The sequence below is a fragment of the Herpailurus yagouaroundi genome, unplaced genomic scaffold, assembly GCF_014898765.1.
Source record: "Herpailurus yagouaroundi ecotype Mexico unplaced genomic scaffold, PumYag 29, whole genome shotgun sequence".
Classification (NCBI taxonomy): Eukaryota; Metazoa; Chordata; class Mammalia; order Carnivora; family Felidae; genus Herpailurus; species Herpailurus yagouaroundi.
This window is the reverse complement of record NW_024412377.1, coordinates 39,671,929-39,686,989: the sequence shown is the minus strand read 5'-3', so window position 1 is coordinate 39,686,989 and position 15,061 is coordinate 39,671,929. Positions and strand designations below refer to the sequence as shown.

At 44.4% G+C, this 15,061-nt stretch overlaps 1 protein-coding gene across 3 annotated transcripts; it reads right to left on the bottom strand.

Annotated features, from left to right (window-relative positions):
• FST (follistatin) lies at positions 1-5,431 on the bottom strand. 3 transcript variants are annotated; one of them, XM_040496857.1, is made up of 6 exons: positions 5,278-5,431; positions 3,227-3,418; positions 2,574-2,792; positions 2,011-2,235; positions 1,114-1,344; positions 1-153 (listed from the first exon to the last, which is right to left on the bottom strand). In XM_040496857.1, the coding sequence occupies exons 1-6, from the start codon at positions 5,360-5,362 to the stop codon at positions 71-73; spliced, it is 1,035 nt and encodes a 344-aa protein (XP_040352791.1). In that variant the 5' UTR covers positions 5,363-5,431; the 3' UTR covers positions 1-70. The 3 variants fall into 3 exon arrangements, with proteins under 3 accessions (XP_040352791.1, XP_040352799.1, XP_040352804.1); XM_040496865.1 differs by having other exon boundaries at positions 1,114-1,341; XM_040496870.1 differs by having other exon boundaries at positions 42-415.
• Positions 5,432-15,061: the final 9,630 nt, after the last annotated feature.

The window sequence follows — 15,061 nt, the reverse complement described above, 5'->3', positions numbered from 1 at the left end:
TTTTTTTTTTTTTTTTTTTTTTTTTTTTTTTGCCCAAAGGCTATATCAACACTGAACATTGGTGGAGGGTTTACCACTCTAGAATGGAAGATATAGGAAAGCTGTAGTCCTGGTCTTCATCTTCCTCTTCCTCCTCGGTGTCTTCCGAAATGGCTAGATGGGGGAATACAGGGGAGCTGTTGTTTAAATATGGACAACAACAGCGCAGAAGCAGCTCAGTGTATGTTTTCAAAGCCCTCTGAGACAGCCATATTACAGCGTTGCATTTTTATGTGACTTGCAGTAAGATGCTTTGTTTTTGGCATCTGCTGTTATGCAATAAGTTTAAAAAACATTTTTTTTAAACATTATCTATGAAGTCAAAAACTGCAGAAAGTTCTGAAGAATCAATGGCTCAGGTTTTACGGGCAGATTCCTGAAATTAGATAAAAAGCGCTCGTGTTCTAGGTATAACTGCTTTGGGTCCTTAATTCAGAGTTAGTAGAGGCAACTGCGAAAAGCAGCAGCCCATGTGTGATAATATACAGCTGTCTTTGAAAAAGAAAAAAAAAACAAAAAACTTTTGAAGCAGTTAGTTTAGATTCAAGTGTTAATAAAGCAAACGGCCAAGCACATTACTACAGCAAAAGAATTAAGGGCAAATGACTAGAGCTAGGTTTTTAGAGGCAAGCCCGTTGATGATCATTGGACAAGTCCTAACGTCGGGAAACATTCCAGGGAATTTTTCTGTGGACCACTGGATTGCTGGTGCAATTTAGCAGCTACCTAATTTAAATTTTTTTTTTTAACGTTTATTTTTGAGAGACAGAGACAGAGTGTGAGCGGGGGAGGGACAGAGAGTGAGGGAGACACAGATTCGGAAGCAGGCTCCAGGCTCTGAGCTGTTAGAGCCCCATGCGGGGCTCGAACCCACGAACCCACGAGCTGTGAGATCATGACCTGAGCCAAAGTCAGTCTCTTAACCGACTGAGCCACCCAGGTGCCCCTAGCAGCTACCCAATTTAAACAGAAATGGGCTTATGTTGGAAGGTTTTCGTGCTTTTGAGGTCTCCGTTCCCTAGGGCTTGCCTGGGAAGGCCTCATATTGCGGTGAAGGTTAGAAACTGTACTTACAGTTGCAAGATCCGGAGTGCTTGACTTCCAGCAGCACACCTGAGGAACAGGCAGCCTCCTTCATGGCACACTCACTGGCGTAAGTGGCATTGTCACTGGCACAGACAGGCTCCTCGGACTTACTCTCGGGGCACAGCTCATCGCAGAGGGAACACCGGCCTCTGCCAACCTTGAAATCCCATAAACACTTTTTTCCACCAGTGCACTGGATATCTTCACAGGACTTTGCTTCTAGGATATAATACACCTGTGATGAGTAAATTGCTTTCCCTCCTCTCCCTGTCTTTCCCTTTCTTTAGTCCTCTGTCAGTAAAGACAAACATATAGCTTATGGTTTGCTAACAGGATAATGGAGATCTCATGCAAAAATGCTTGATAATAAAACTGAAACTTAAACACACACGGTCCCTACACTCCCTACTAGTACACAAAAATAGTATTTTGGGGGAACAGGTTATCACGGTATCCTGGAATTAAATAAGGATTTCATTATTTCCCTCAAGTGAAATCTTTTGAAAAATAAAGAATTCCATCAGTATTAGAATCTGATAACAGATTTTCAGTAACTGTGAAGCAATTATTTCTTGCTTACAGCAAGTCTAGCACCTAAAAAATGTGTAAAATTGAGTGAATTCTAAGTTTTCCCAGACAGAAAGTTGTTTCCCATTTCTTGCTGGCATTTCAACATATATGCCAATGCTTCCAGAAGATAACTGTTTCCTTGAGGAATGCTGTGGTTACCACAGTTTACCCAAACTGGAGACTAGTTCCCCCTTCAGTGAAACTATGCATTATGGGGCAAATTTGGGCTTATTTGATTGACCTCACAGCTTTACCAGTAGAACAAGCCTTTCTGACCATGTTTCCACTTTTCCTTCCTTAATCCAGAATACCTACTGATACACTTTCCCTCATAGGCTAATCCAATCGATCTGCCCAGTAGGCAGGTAGCCTTCCTCAGGTGACAGGCACTGGAGTAGGTCACACCATCATTCCCACAGAGATACTGTTCAGAGGAGGTGGGCTCTGGGCAAATCCGGTTACACGTCACACAGTAAGCATTGTTAGTCTGGTCCACCACGCACGTGGAGCTGCCTGGACAGAAAACATCCCGACACGTCTCTGAAATAAAGAAGGAAAGAAATACACATTAATAATAGGCACTTCCTGGCTGTTCGGGAGTGAGCATTTGATATTATCAAGGAAATCATAAAAGGAAGCACCCAGCTTTTCAACAAGCACTTTGGGAACCCAGTGGTTTCAAGAGAAAATCTATGACCCTAGGTTGGTCCCGTCTGAGTTCTTAAGAAGTCTTCAGAACATTAAAAAAGTCTGTTTTGTTTTGCATCATCATCATTATTGGGCTCTTAGGGTGGACAATACCACACCCCAGGGGTCTTCCAGTGGGTCCACCTCAGGTGGAAAGCTGGGGGGGGGGGGGGGAACCAGGGAGGACCTACTTTTACATTTGCCCTGGTACTGGACTTCCAGTTCCGGCTGCTCTTTACATCTGGCCTTGAGGAGTGCACATTCGTTGCGGTAGGTTTTCCCATCCAGCCCGCAGACTGGCCCTTTCCAGGTGATGTTGGAACAGTCTGGGGCGCAGACGCAGCGGGGTTTGTTCTTCTTGTTCATTCGGCACTTTTTCCCGGGTCCACAGTCCACGTTCTCACATGTTTCTAAGGGTTGGAAAGAGGGATGGATCAAAGCAGGGCCAGGCAGTATGCAAGTCAGCCAGGAGGGCTGTGGAGGCCTTGCAGGACCCACCCTGTGGCCAAGAGTTCCCGCCAGAGGGGTCCAGCTCTCTCCTAGTAGTTGAGGAGGGGGTGGGGATGGGGGTGGGGTCGGTGGTCGGCACCCTATACTCAAATCTCTCTCAAAGCGTGCGAGTTGGTTGGCTCCACCACCACACTTGGCCAGTTAAGTCCAGGAACCTCTGGCAACCATGTTTTGCCGGCAGCGTGTACCAGGCAAGATTCAACCCGAAAGTCTTCCCGGGACTGCGGGAAGACAGAGGGAACCCACGAACGCACCCCCCCAGCTGGGCCACGGGGAAGGTGAGGATAAGACGCCCTCTACCGAGGGCCTGGAAACTGGGGAGGAAGAGTCCTACCTTTACAGGGGATGCAGTTGGGGGCGCCCCCGTTGAAAATCATCCACTTGAAGAGCGTGTTGTCATTTACATCCTCCTCGGTCCACGAGGTGCTCAGGCGGCCGGTGCTGCAGCACTCCTCCTTGCTCAGTTCGGTCTTGTACAGGACCTGGCAGCGGCCGTTCTTCGCTTGGCGGAGCCAGCAATTCCCAGCTGCGAGGAGACAGGGGTGGGGAGGTGGGTGAGCGAGAGGAGAGGCGGAGTAGGGGGAGGGAGGGGGCGAGGTGGCGAGCTTGCGAGGGAAGGAGGAGACCCAGCGGGGATGGGGCGGGAGTGACTGTGGAGGAGTAGAGAGACATGGGAGAGAAAAGCAGAAAATAAATGGAAGGGAGTGAAGGGGTGGGGAAAGGGGGGCGGGGGAGACGGTTGAAGAGGTGGGAGGTGGGTGAGGGGGAAGGAGAGCGAGAAGCCAGAGCGCCCCAGCCATATCAATGTCAGTTACCAGTGACCCAGACACAACACGTGCAGCTTGCATTGACTTTTACTAGACTGTTTACTTTTATTCGTCCCATTTCATAACCTGCAGCGACTCGAAGAGCAGATTAAAGAACCTGACAAAAACAGGATGCGACGGATGTTTTTACATGTTGGTTTCATGTAGGCGGTACGAGTATTATTTGTGACAGAGGTTAAGAGAGTAGGAGAACTTGAGAGAGGGAGAGACCGACACAGACACACACAACAGGAACAGATCCAGCAAAAGGCACTTGTGAAAAATGAAAGCAAAAAAGCAGCCGGGCCCTGCCCGGAGCTGCCCCGCGCGGCCTCGAGGCGCAGCCCGCCCGCCCGGCCCGTTTTGCAATCCGGCAGACCCAGAGGACGCCCGCGGCCACCGCGGTCTTTCGAAATCTCCGAGGGCAGCTTTTCTCGGCGCCCACGTCCGCGGCACCCAGGCAGCGCCTCGCCCCGAAAGGTGAGGGCGGCGAGGGGGCAGTGCCCAGGGGGACAGCTCACAACACACTCAAAACGGTAACGCTAAAGAAAGTTACACGTCTGTCTCCAGAAAAGTGTAGAGGAAAAAAGAACAGGGGAGGGGGCGGCTTCCTATTATCTCACGGCAACATATACCTAGCTCATACCTACCGAGAGAAATCTTTGCAAGTACTTTCCCCGCCCCCCCTCCCCCGCCTTCCCAGGTTCGCGTTTGGGTCAGGAAGTCTTCTTAGGAACCATCAATACAATTTGAACGATCATTGGACCGCAAGCTGCTATTATTATTATTTTTAAAAATTGTGCCCGAAGACTCACTGAAATAAATTTGATTAAAAAAAAACCCCCAAACTTTAGAAATTTGCTCTTAATGCATCTCAGAAATTAAAGAAGTTGTGAGGTCCTTCCTCGCTGTTCTCCATAAAGTTAGTCGGAGGAATGAGGCACAGAGAAAAAAAAAAAAATTGTGAACTACTCAAAACACTCCGGGGTAAATTTTTTTTTTTTTTTTTTTTTTGCGGGGTTGGGGGGGAAGGGGTTGGAAGAAGCATCCACTAGGCAGAAAACCACTTCACTCTAAAATTTTCAGCACCCACATCTCCAAGTTTGGGCAAAGTTGCTGAAACCACGTCCCCCGGCCACTGAAGAAATTTCAGTATCTACCCCCATCCCCCAGTCATTTTTTAAAGTATCCAAAAGATGTGGGAGGGAAAGAGGTTACAGTGCAAATGGATCGACTGAAATCTCCAGGCTACTGATGCCTGTCCCCTTCTTCAGAGCCAAAATAGGGGAGATAACATCTAAACTCATTATGTCCAGAACTTGGAGCATCTAACCCTAACTACTGAGAGAGGCTCCAGCTTACTCCCTTTCCTTTTAAAGGATAACCGCGCTCCCAACTCGGCTGGCAGTCCGAAAGTGTCACTGCCTTCAGTTTTCCCACTCCACTCCATCCCGGAGTCGCTAAGTTGGTCCAAAATCCTCCGAGAGCAGCGTTGCTTAGAACAGACCCGGTGCAGACGACAGTAAAGTACAAACCCCTGCCCGCAGCCGAGCCTCCCAGCGCATCCCCCCTCGCTTACCCTGGGCGCTGCGGTCCTCCATGAACTGGCAGAGCAGCAGCAGCAGGAGGCACAGCCCGCCGGGCTGGTGCCTGGGCCCGACCATCGTGGGGGCAGACGCGGGGCGAGGAGTGCGGCGGCGCGGGGAGCGGGCGCGGCGGCGGGTGGCTCGGGCGAGCGGCGCGCGTCGCAAAGGCGAGCGGCGGAGGGCGCAGCGATCCCGGCGCAGCCCCGCGCTCGCCGCCGGCCGCCCGCGCGATTCAATGGACGTCAGAAGCCGGGCGCAGCCGCGCTTTAAATCTAGACGGGGGTCTCCGCGGTTTGCGGTGGGCGGTCTCCCAGTGTGTGGGGCAGTGGGAGGGCGGCCGCGAGCAAGGGTGTGCGCGGCTCCTTGGGGGTGGGGAGCTTTTAAAAGTTCAGTGTGAATCAGGTGACATTTCCCACCTTCTGGAAACCCTTCCCAATTATCTGTTGGAGGTGCCCGAAATCAAAGCGGCAGGAGGGGAATCGCCGAGTTCTTATTTGCGTAGGAGGGAGAGGGAGGGGGAAGGCGGCTGGGCGGGGGGTGGGGGCGACGCTTCGGGGGTGGGGAGTGGGGAAGAACACCCACTTCAAGTCCTGCACGCCGCCGCTCGCAGGCAACGCCGGCGCGTCCGGGGTGGCGTGTCTGTGTGAGTGTGTGAGTGTGTGAGTGTGTGTGTGTGTGTGTGTGTGTGTGTGTGTGTGTGTGTGTGTATGCAGGGGGGCGCGGTGGGGGCGCTGGAGGAGGAGGCGGCGGCGGCGGCGGGCGGAGCGGAGCTGTGGTGGTGGTGGGGGGGAACCCGGGAGTTTGTCTCTCCTCCCGCTCCTCCGCTCCAGAAAGACTTTGCAAACGCCCAGAGAGCCCGGAGCTGCTGAAATACCCGGGTGGCGGCCGGGTCGGAGCGCGCTGGCCCCGCCGCTCCGCCGGGGCGCGCGGCAGTTTTAGGCCCCCGCAGCCTGGGCGCGGGACCGGCGAGGTTTTGTGTCTGGGTCTGTGCGTGCTTGACTGTGCGGCCACCCCCCGTCCGGAGTTGGGGCTAAGAACCCCAGCGCCGGCGCCTTCCACCTTGGCTGAGCGGGGCCGAGACGCGGCCCTCGGTCTCGACGAGTCACAAGCAAACAAAAATGTTTAACACCTCGGGCCCGGCCTCCCCCCCCCGTCACAGTCTCGCCCTCTCCCTTTCTTTTCTCCCCTTTCACTTCGCGGCGTCTGGAGTCGGAGCCTGGAGCGGGGGCGCCGACGTAGGCGGTCTGCCCCCCCTTCCCGGCTCGGAGACTCCCCAGTTTCTGTCCTGTGTGCCTGTCTGTCTCTCTCAGTCTCCTTCTCAGCTCGCTCGCTCTCCCTCTCTCTCTCTCCCTCTCCCTCTCTCTGTCTCTGTCTCTCTCTCTCTCTCTCTCTCTCTGTCTCTCTCGGTTCGCGGAATAAAAAAGATTGCAACATCGATAATGAACTTCTGTAGCCTCAGTTTATTAAGCACAGTGCCTGGCATTCTTCGCTGAAAGTTGGCGGGTCTCTCATTTATAACATTTTTGGCACTGCTGAATGAAACTGAGGAGGCGATATTTCCTTTTATATAAAACGATTACTTCACGGAAAATGCTATATTGTTTATTCCAAAGCTGCCTTTTAAATTTCCATTCTTTTCGCTTCTGGAGCCCGAAGGACAACAGACAGCGAAGTATGCAGACAAAATTCTTGGACATTCGCAGGTCACTGGGATTTGTTCTTCCACGGATTTCAAATCCGCCCCTCTTCGCCCTCCCTCAAGCCTCCCCCCGCCAGACTGCCCCCCCATTCCTGCTTTCGCCTTCCCCCCACCTAACATCACCCCCCCCCTTTCCACAACTGCAAATAACTCAGTGATAACAGATTTTTTTCCACCAACTGCAGGAGATAGTGCTAATCTTTTAATAAAAGATCCCATTACAATGGGATCTGTCTGGACAGACTATAATAGATCCCGAAATACAGCCGTGCTAATATTAGAAGACAGTTGTTTGGGTGCCTCTCAGACGGGCCCAAGCCCCCCTTTGAAAGTGGGCATGAATCACAAAGCCCCGCGGCCGCCGCACCTGCACCGCGCGCATTCGGTGCAGCAGGCTGGTAAAAACGGGTGACCTCGCCGCTGCTTTTCGCTTTATAATTACCGTCCCGAGGACGGGAGAGGAGGGGTGCGGGCGGTCTGGGGGTGGGAGGCTGGCTTTCTGCTGACTTCAGACGGCTCTGGGGTCTCCACATCCTTCTTAATATTTCCAGATTTATTCTTTCTCTCTCTCTCTCCTCCCTCTTCTCGCCTTCCCTCCCGTCCGCCCACTCCTTCTCTTTTCTCTTTCCCTCCCTCGTCCCCGAGTCTGCTCAAACCCCCCTCCCCTCTTTCTTTCCCGTCTTCCTTTCTTTCTTCCCTCCAACGCAGCATTAATGTAGAGTTGTTTAGTGCCCTCTAATGGCAGACGACATTAACAATTAATAGCAAACTGTCCCCATTGCGGGAGCTGCCCCTCAATGGCAGAGTTCCAAAGTTGCATTTATTTCTTCTTTATTCAGGGAGGTGGATATAGTGCTTATATATAGTAAAGTGCTGGAGGGAAACTTTGCTTCCTTCCCTGCAAGTCTTTTTTCCCAAGGATAACAGCCGGAAGAAAGGGGAAAGCTAACAATTACTGTTATTTGACTTTTGTGTGTGTGTAAAAATTTGTCTTAATAGCAGCAAGAGACACAGCTTTTGTTTTAGCTAGGTTTATCAAACCATGTATCTAGAATTGGAAAATTAGTTAGATATTCTAAATACATAAAAGATCTTGGATGGTGGATGGTTGGATCTTATGGCGGTGCTTTACCAATAGCCATTGAAAAATTTTAAGACCCAAAAGTAATTACACGAATTTGTATTTGTCCCCTGTTTAAAGACATTTATTGTTCCCAAATCTACTCTAGTCTCTTAAAGCTTGGAAAATCTAATTGCAGTTAGATTTTATAGCCTAGGACCATACAAAACATTAAAATGTTACTTGTGGTTGGCCATATATGAAGTCATCTTGCTTAGAGGAGTATAAGATAACATTTTAATCCATGGTTTATTTTCCCCATCCTTTTGGAAAGGTGATTCTAGAGACCATCATTTCTTCATATTTTATAACATATAACAGTGAAAATGGTGATGTCACTTGCATGTTCTCATTAGATTTAACTTGTTCAATTACATGTACATATACAGTATGTTAATATAAAGAGAGCATAACAGTTATATGCAATATGGCTTTTTTGGGGGATCTATGTGACTAAATAAAACTTGTAATAGAGTCAGTTTTGGGGGTTTAATAAAAATATTTATCTGGATTTTTGAGCAAAAGTATTTGGTTTATGTAGGTAGTTAATTTATACATAGAGAGACAACTGGTGTAGTAAACACTTTCTAAATTCATTTAATCCAAGGTGTGTCTACACAATTCTGTATGATGGGTAAGAAGTAAACATTCTGTTTCCATTTTATTTTTTGTCTACGTAATGCCAAATACTCGGACTGGTCATTTGACAAAATCAAGTGCATTGACTAGTTGCTTTGGCATCATGTAATTGTCTAGGCTGGCCAAAACAGACACAGGAGCTCTCCTTGTAAAAAAAAAAAAAAAAAAGAAAAAAATGTCACCTCTCATAAGAGTGCTCCAGTACTAGAGGCGGACCCAATACAGGATTACTTCTCGCCCCAGTGAGGGTGGCCCTGCAGGTCAGGGTTGAGGTCACTAGCAAACACACTGTGGAAAACACAAATGCTGTGTTGCTTTTGCCCTTGTGAATAAGCAGCTTGGTGTTTGTTTAATGATACAAGCTCATCCTGTTTTTCAGCTGCACCTTGGATAGTATTGATCTGTTTGGGAGAATGTCTGCTCTGAATCGGCACAGATCAGTCATCAGAACTCTTGTTGGTCTGGGTTATCTTCTGGCCAATTCAAGGAAATGAGACATAGGTCAATACTGGTTCCATATGGGCCTCCTATGGGCATCAACAAGAGACCCATCCAATTTCTGTGGTATGAAATGCTATCACACCTGTTCAATGCCATCACAGAAAAACAGCTGCTATTTTTTTTTTTTTGCTGTTTTATCTCCTGTAAATGTTAAATATTGGGTTTGTGGATGTCTAAATGTCAAGGGGACATTTTAAAATAAAAATGCCTTCTTTCATTTTTGTTGTATGCCTCTAAGTTTGACTTCTTATTTTTTTCCTTTCTGCTCTGCCAAAAAAGTAAATGTAAATTATGAGAAACACAATAGGACCACTTTGTAACTGACTTTCTGGGCAGCACACAAAAAGACTGCTGTTCTCTGATTGTTTTTTTGTCAGCTTCAAAAGCTGTCTTCCTTCTGAAGTTTATAAATTTAAAATATTGGAGTTTAGCAAATGATTCAATCTAGCTCTGAAGATATCTACTTGAAATCATATGATTGTTGTTTGAGACCAGAACTGACCTGGTTAAATTTCAATCTCTAATAAGGGAATGTGTATGGAGGGGGTGGGATGAAGTTATGTATGGAGAATTTGAAAGTCATAAGCTGTGTAGCTTTTATTTTTTGCCTTAAAGTTAAGTGTTCAATTTTTTTGAAATTAGGTGTTTTGCAAAATGAATATTAAAATTTCAAATGCAAATAAATAATCTTGTAGAATTTAAACACTTGATAAGTAGGCTGAAGTGATTTTAAAATCAGATTTTGTTCTTCTAGGTACATAAACATCTACTTAATGCGTCATGGTTTGAAATTGTGCAACTTCATAGGCTAGAATGAGGATTTGAGTTAGGGTGGGGGATAATAGTTCTGTATTAGCTGAATTGTTGTAGAACTAAAAAGTTAAGAAATGTGAGTACATAAAAGCAATGTTTATCCAAGATGTCCAAACCAATTGATTAAGTTTTTAAAAAAGTCGTTAGAATATGTTTTTAATATAGTGCTGAGAAAATAATTGATTACCTGAACTTTTCTCTTTTCACTATTGCTTTGATGTTATGTAGAGCCAGTTATCATGGACATCTCATTCTTTCTGATACTACCTGTCTCTGTATAACATTTTTTTTAAAGATTATTTTTGTAAGTAATCTCTATACCCAACATGGAGCCTGAACTCACAGCCCTGAGATCAAGAGTTGCAAACTCTACCCACTAAGCCAGCCAGACACCCCTTTGTATGACATTTTTTAAAAAGTTTATTTGTTTATTTTGAGAGAGAAAGAGAGAGAGAGTGAGGGAGTGCATGCATGGGTGAGGGAGGGGCAGAGAGAAAGGGAGAGAGAGAATCCCAAGCAGGCTCTGCATTGTCAGCACAGAGACCCATGTGGGGCTTGAACTGACCAACCATGAGATCATGACCTGAACTGAGATCAAGAGTCATGCTTAACCAAATGAGCCACCCAGGAGCCCCTAGCACTTAAAAAAAATTTTTTTTAATATTTATTTATTTTTGAGAGAAAGAGAGAGAATCAGAAGCATGCTCCAGGTTCTGAGCTGTCAGCACAGAGCCTGACATGGGGCTTGAACCCATGAACTGTGAGATCATGACCTGAACCAAAGTTGGATGCATAAATGACTGAGCCACCCAGGTGTGTCCCCAGCACTTTATTTTTAAAGATTTAAAAAATTTTTATATTATTTTTATTTAAACATTTTTTAAAAAAGATTTTGTTTATATTTTTGAGAGAGAGCATGACTGAGGGGAGGTTCAGTGGGGGACAGAGAGAGAGAGAGAGAGAGAGAGAGAGAGAGAGAGAATCCCAAGTAGGCTCCATGCTCAGTGTGGAACCCAACATGGGGCTTGATCCCATGACCTTGAGATCATGACCTGAGCCAAAATCAAGAGTTGGATGCTCAACCGACTAAGCCACCCAGGCGCCCCAATAATTAGGTTTTTTTTAAGTGTTTGCCTATTTAATATTGCAGTCAGTAGTTGATGATTGCTGTCTGATCATCCATGTTGTCATCTCTGCTCATTTTTTATTTAACATGAACCCTATCTCATTTCCGATGTCAAATTTGCCCCAAAAGTAAAATATTATGTTTATGAAAGGTCCAGAGTTCACAAGGCAGTTTATACATGACTTTAGACATCCTATTGCGTCTTTATATACATTTTTAGTTAGTCATCTTTCCTCAAAGGGGAATTAATTCCAAATCCATTTTGTGTTTTGCCTTTGCACCTTTGTAAAAAAAGAAATGATCTCATATGTGTGGATCTATTTCTGCGCTCTTTATTCTGTTCCATTGATCTGTTTGTTGATTTTATGGCATACCACATTGTCTTGATTATTGTGACTTTATAGTAAGTAATGAAGTCAGGTAGTATGGTTCCTCCAACTTTGTTTTTTTTCAACATTGCTTTGGATATTCTGGCTACATTTTCATATATATTTTAGAATCTGCTTGTTGAATTCTACAAAAAAAGCTTGATGGAATTATGACGGGGATACATCAATTTGGGGAGAAATGAAATTTTAACAATATTGAGTCTTCAAAACCATGAGCATGGTGTATCTTTCCATTTACTTATGTTTTCTTTCATTTCTCTCAACTATGATTTGTAGATCTGTTTTGTATTTTGGCTGTCATTGAAAAACATGCTGAAGGATGATAAATGCAGTTTTCAGCTCTTCCCCTCAAAATAGCTCAATGGGTTACAAAGATTTTCTGGTGCAGGCTTATGCTTGTCTCATTTCCTAAAGTTGATTGTCTATGACCAGTCAAAAATGTATCTAGCATACTTCCCAGGAGTGGTATGCTAACTCATTAAAATCTGTTGCATGGATTCTTTTAGTGTTTCTCTTAGATTATAGTCACTTCTTTAAATGACCAATTTCTGTCACAATGACATTTACACTTAAAGAGTGTTAGAAATCAAGGTGCCTGGGTGGCTCTGTGGTTAAGCGTCTGTCTTCGGCTCAGGTCACGATCTCATGGGTTTGTGAGTTCAAGCTCCACATCGGGCTCTGTGTTGCCAGCCTGGAGCCTGGAGCCTGCTTCAGATTCTATTCTCCCTGTGTCTCTGCCCCTCCCCTGCTCTTGCTCTGTCTCTCAAAAATAAATAAAACATTCAAAAAATAAAATGAGTGTTAAAAATGATCCTCTAATGGTTAGTAATTTTGTTGAATATTATTTTATCATTTTTATGCGAAAAGACTCAAAGTATCATTATTCTTAAGTTTAAGCAGTGGGAACATGCAGTTGCCATTGAGCCAACATTTGGGTAGCAGTTACTTTCTGCCTTTATTTTTTTATTGGAGCGTTATGGCATCTTTTCATTCGTCATTGCTCTCCATGATTCATTCATCCTCCCCATAGTTTCCTTTCCTCTTATATCTCATTTTCCATCCACCAGAAGAAGTAGTACTATAACCTAAAATTGTACCTTTTGCAGCATGTATTGGTTTATTTTTTTTCATGTAAATGTTACATTTAAAAGTAAACTATACTTTGTATTGTTTATCCAACCGTACTATTAAATATTTAACAATGGGTTGAGGTCAAATGGTGATGACACAACATGTGGAAATACGGGACAGATGATGCATTAAGTGTTGAAATAAATTATTTCAACACATGGCGAGACTTGCTATTTTTTGGATTAGAATATGGATATATATTTTATGAACATTTGTAAAGGAATGACTTAGAGGCAGTCTTGGTCAATGTGTGCTTAATAATCTCCCACCAATGGCCACTCTTTAGCAATATAAAATTGTTAGTATGTAAAGAAGACTCATTTATTTGGTTTTCCAATACATGAGATAAATGATTATTCTGAACTGGTCTCGTGCATTTTCCTTGCAAATAAGGATATGAAAATCATCAACAGGAACCATGTGTTAATGGCTCACATGCTGGGCAGATGGAAACACAGCGTAGAAGAACCATTTAGTTGAGATCATTTTGGCCTCAAGACTTCTAATCTTTGCTTTAACAGAAAACATTGCTTTGGCCAGCCAGATGACACAACCATCACACTGTCAACATTTTCATTTTTGCCAGAGCACCAGATTTCCTGAAGAAATGTTTAGGCAGTGATTCCTAACTTTTTCTTATTCACAGTCCCTCTGAGAAGCTATTGGAAGATATGAACCATCTCCCCAGAACAGTGCACAGACACAAGCATATATACACCCACCCAAAGTTTTGCCTTCATTTTTAAGGAGGCCATAAACATTTAAAAGTGCATGCATAGATCCTCTAGGGTTCCATGAACTCCAGATCACAAACCCTGATTTTGAAAGATTCAACTGCTAAATGGGCTGATTATTCTTCCAGTATACCCTAATCAGTCTACTTGCTTTTCAAGAACACTTCAGATCTCAGTCAGTGTGCCTTCTCTGGAACAATTCCATGTATTAGAGTGTCTTACAAAATTAACCAGTGTCACCATTATAGCAACTGTCTTGAGAGAGTTCAAAACAGACACACATACTCCAAAATACATCTGTCTATTATTTCGTTCTTTAATAATATGTATTAAGTGCCTATTCCATGCCAGGCACATGCAATATATCATCTCAGTTTTCTTAACTATCTGTTCAGATAGATATATATATATTTTTCAACACTGTGCTATGAGACTCATTCATACTGTTGTGTGTAACAGTTTATACTTTTTCATTAAATGAATGTATCACCATTTATTCATTCTGTTTTTGAAGTTCATTTGAGTTGATTCAGTTTTGACTATTATGATAATGTTGATATAAATATTCTTGTACTGTATTTGGTGCACATATAAACACTGAAGTATATACAGTTAGGTCTATGCCTAGGAGTGGATTGTTGAGTCAGAGGTTCATCCATGTTGTTGTGAGCCAGTAGTTTATTCCTTTTTATTGCTAAACAGTATTCCATTTTTGTGAAAATGCTGCAATTTGTTTGTTTGTTCACTTTTTGGTGGACATTTGAGTCATTTCCACTTTGGGACTATTGCAAATAAAACTATGAATATTCATCTTTTTGTGAACATATATTTTCACTTCTCTTGGGTGGCTGTGGAATATCTAGGAGTGAAATTGCTGGATCATAAAATAAGCATGTAGTTAACTTTATAAGAAACTGTCAAATGTTTTCTAAAGTAGCTATGCTATTTTATACTCTTACCAGAAAAGTAGGAAGATTTTAGTCGCTGTGCCTCCCCACCAATATCCTCAGTTTTCCCAGTTTTAAACATTTGAGTGAGTGTGAAATGATATATCATTGTGGGTTTTTTTACATTTAAAAAAATGTTTATTGATTTATTTTGAGGGAGAAAGAGTGTGTGCATGAGCAGTGGAGGGGCAAAGAGAGAGGGAGAGAGTGAATCTCAAGCAGGCTTTCTGCTGTCAGTGCAGAGCCCAATACGGGGCTCAGTCTCATGACTGTGAGATCGTGAGTTGAGCCAAAATCAAGAATTGGATGCTTAACCAACTGGGCCACTTAGGCTCCCCAACATTCTGGTTTTACTTTGAATTTCCCTAAATGACTAGGTGAGTACCTTTTTACGTGTTTACCGGCCACTTACATCGATTCTGTTGTAAAATATCTGCCCAAGTGTTTTGCCCATATATTTTATACCAGGTAGGTATTATTATCACCATTTCCTAGATCCCTCCAGAAAACATAAAAATGGCTGAGTCAGGAAAACTCTATAGCCCAGCATTTAGGGAGGGATTGTTACTGTAGGATTTCCAAGGAGTAATGAGAAAAAGAAATTGCTCTGTGATTACTACTGTATTCTAAGCAATTTAACATAATTTTACAGATAATTTTTTTATACCTAGATTACTC

What these genes read in the sequence shown, in the direction of transcription:
- FST (XM_040496857.1), bottom strand. Translation starts at nt 5,362, where the DNA reads ATGGTCGGGCCCAGGCACCAGCCCGGCGGGCTGTGCCTCCTGCTGCTG. An exon ending in GGAGGACCGCAGCGCCCAGG is followed by an intron (nt 3,419 to 5,277) that starts GTAAGCGAGGGG and finishes GTCTCCTCGCAG; the next exon opens with CTGGGAATTGCTGGCTCCGC. An exon ending in GTACCAGGGCAAATGTAAAA is followed by an intron (nt 2,236 to 2,573) that starts GTAGGTCCTCCC and finishes TCTTTATTTCAG; the next exon opens with AGACGTGTCGGGATGTTTTC.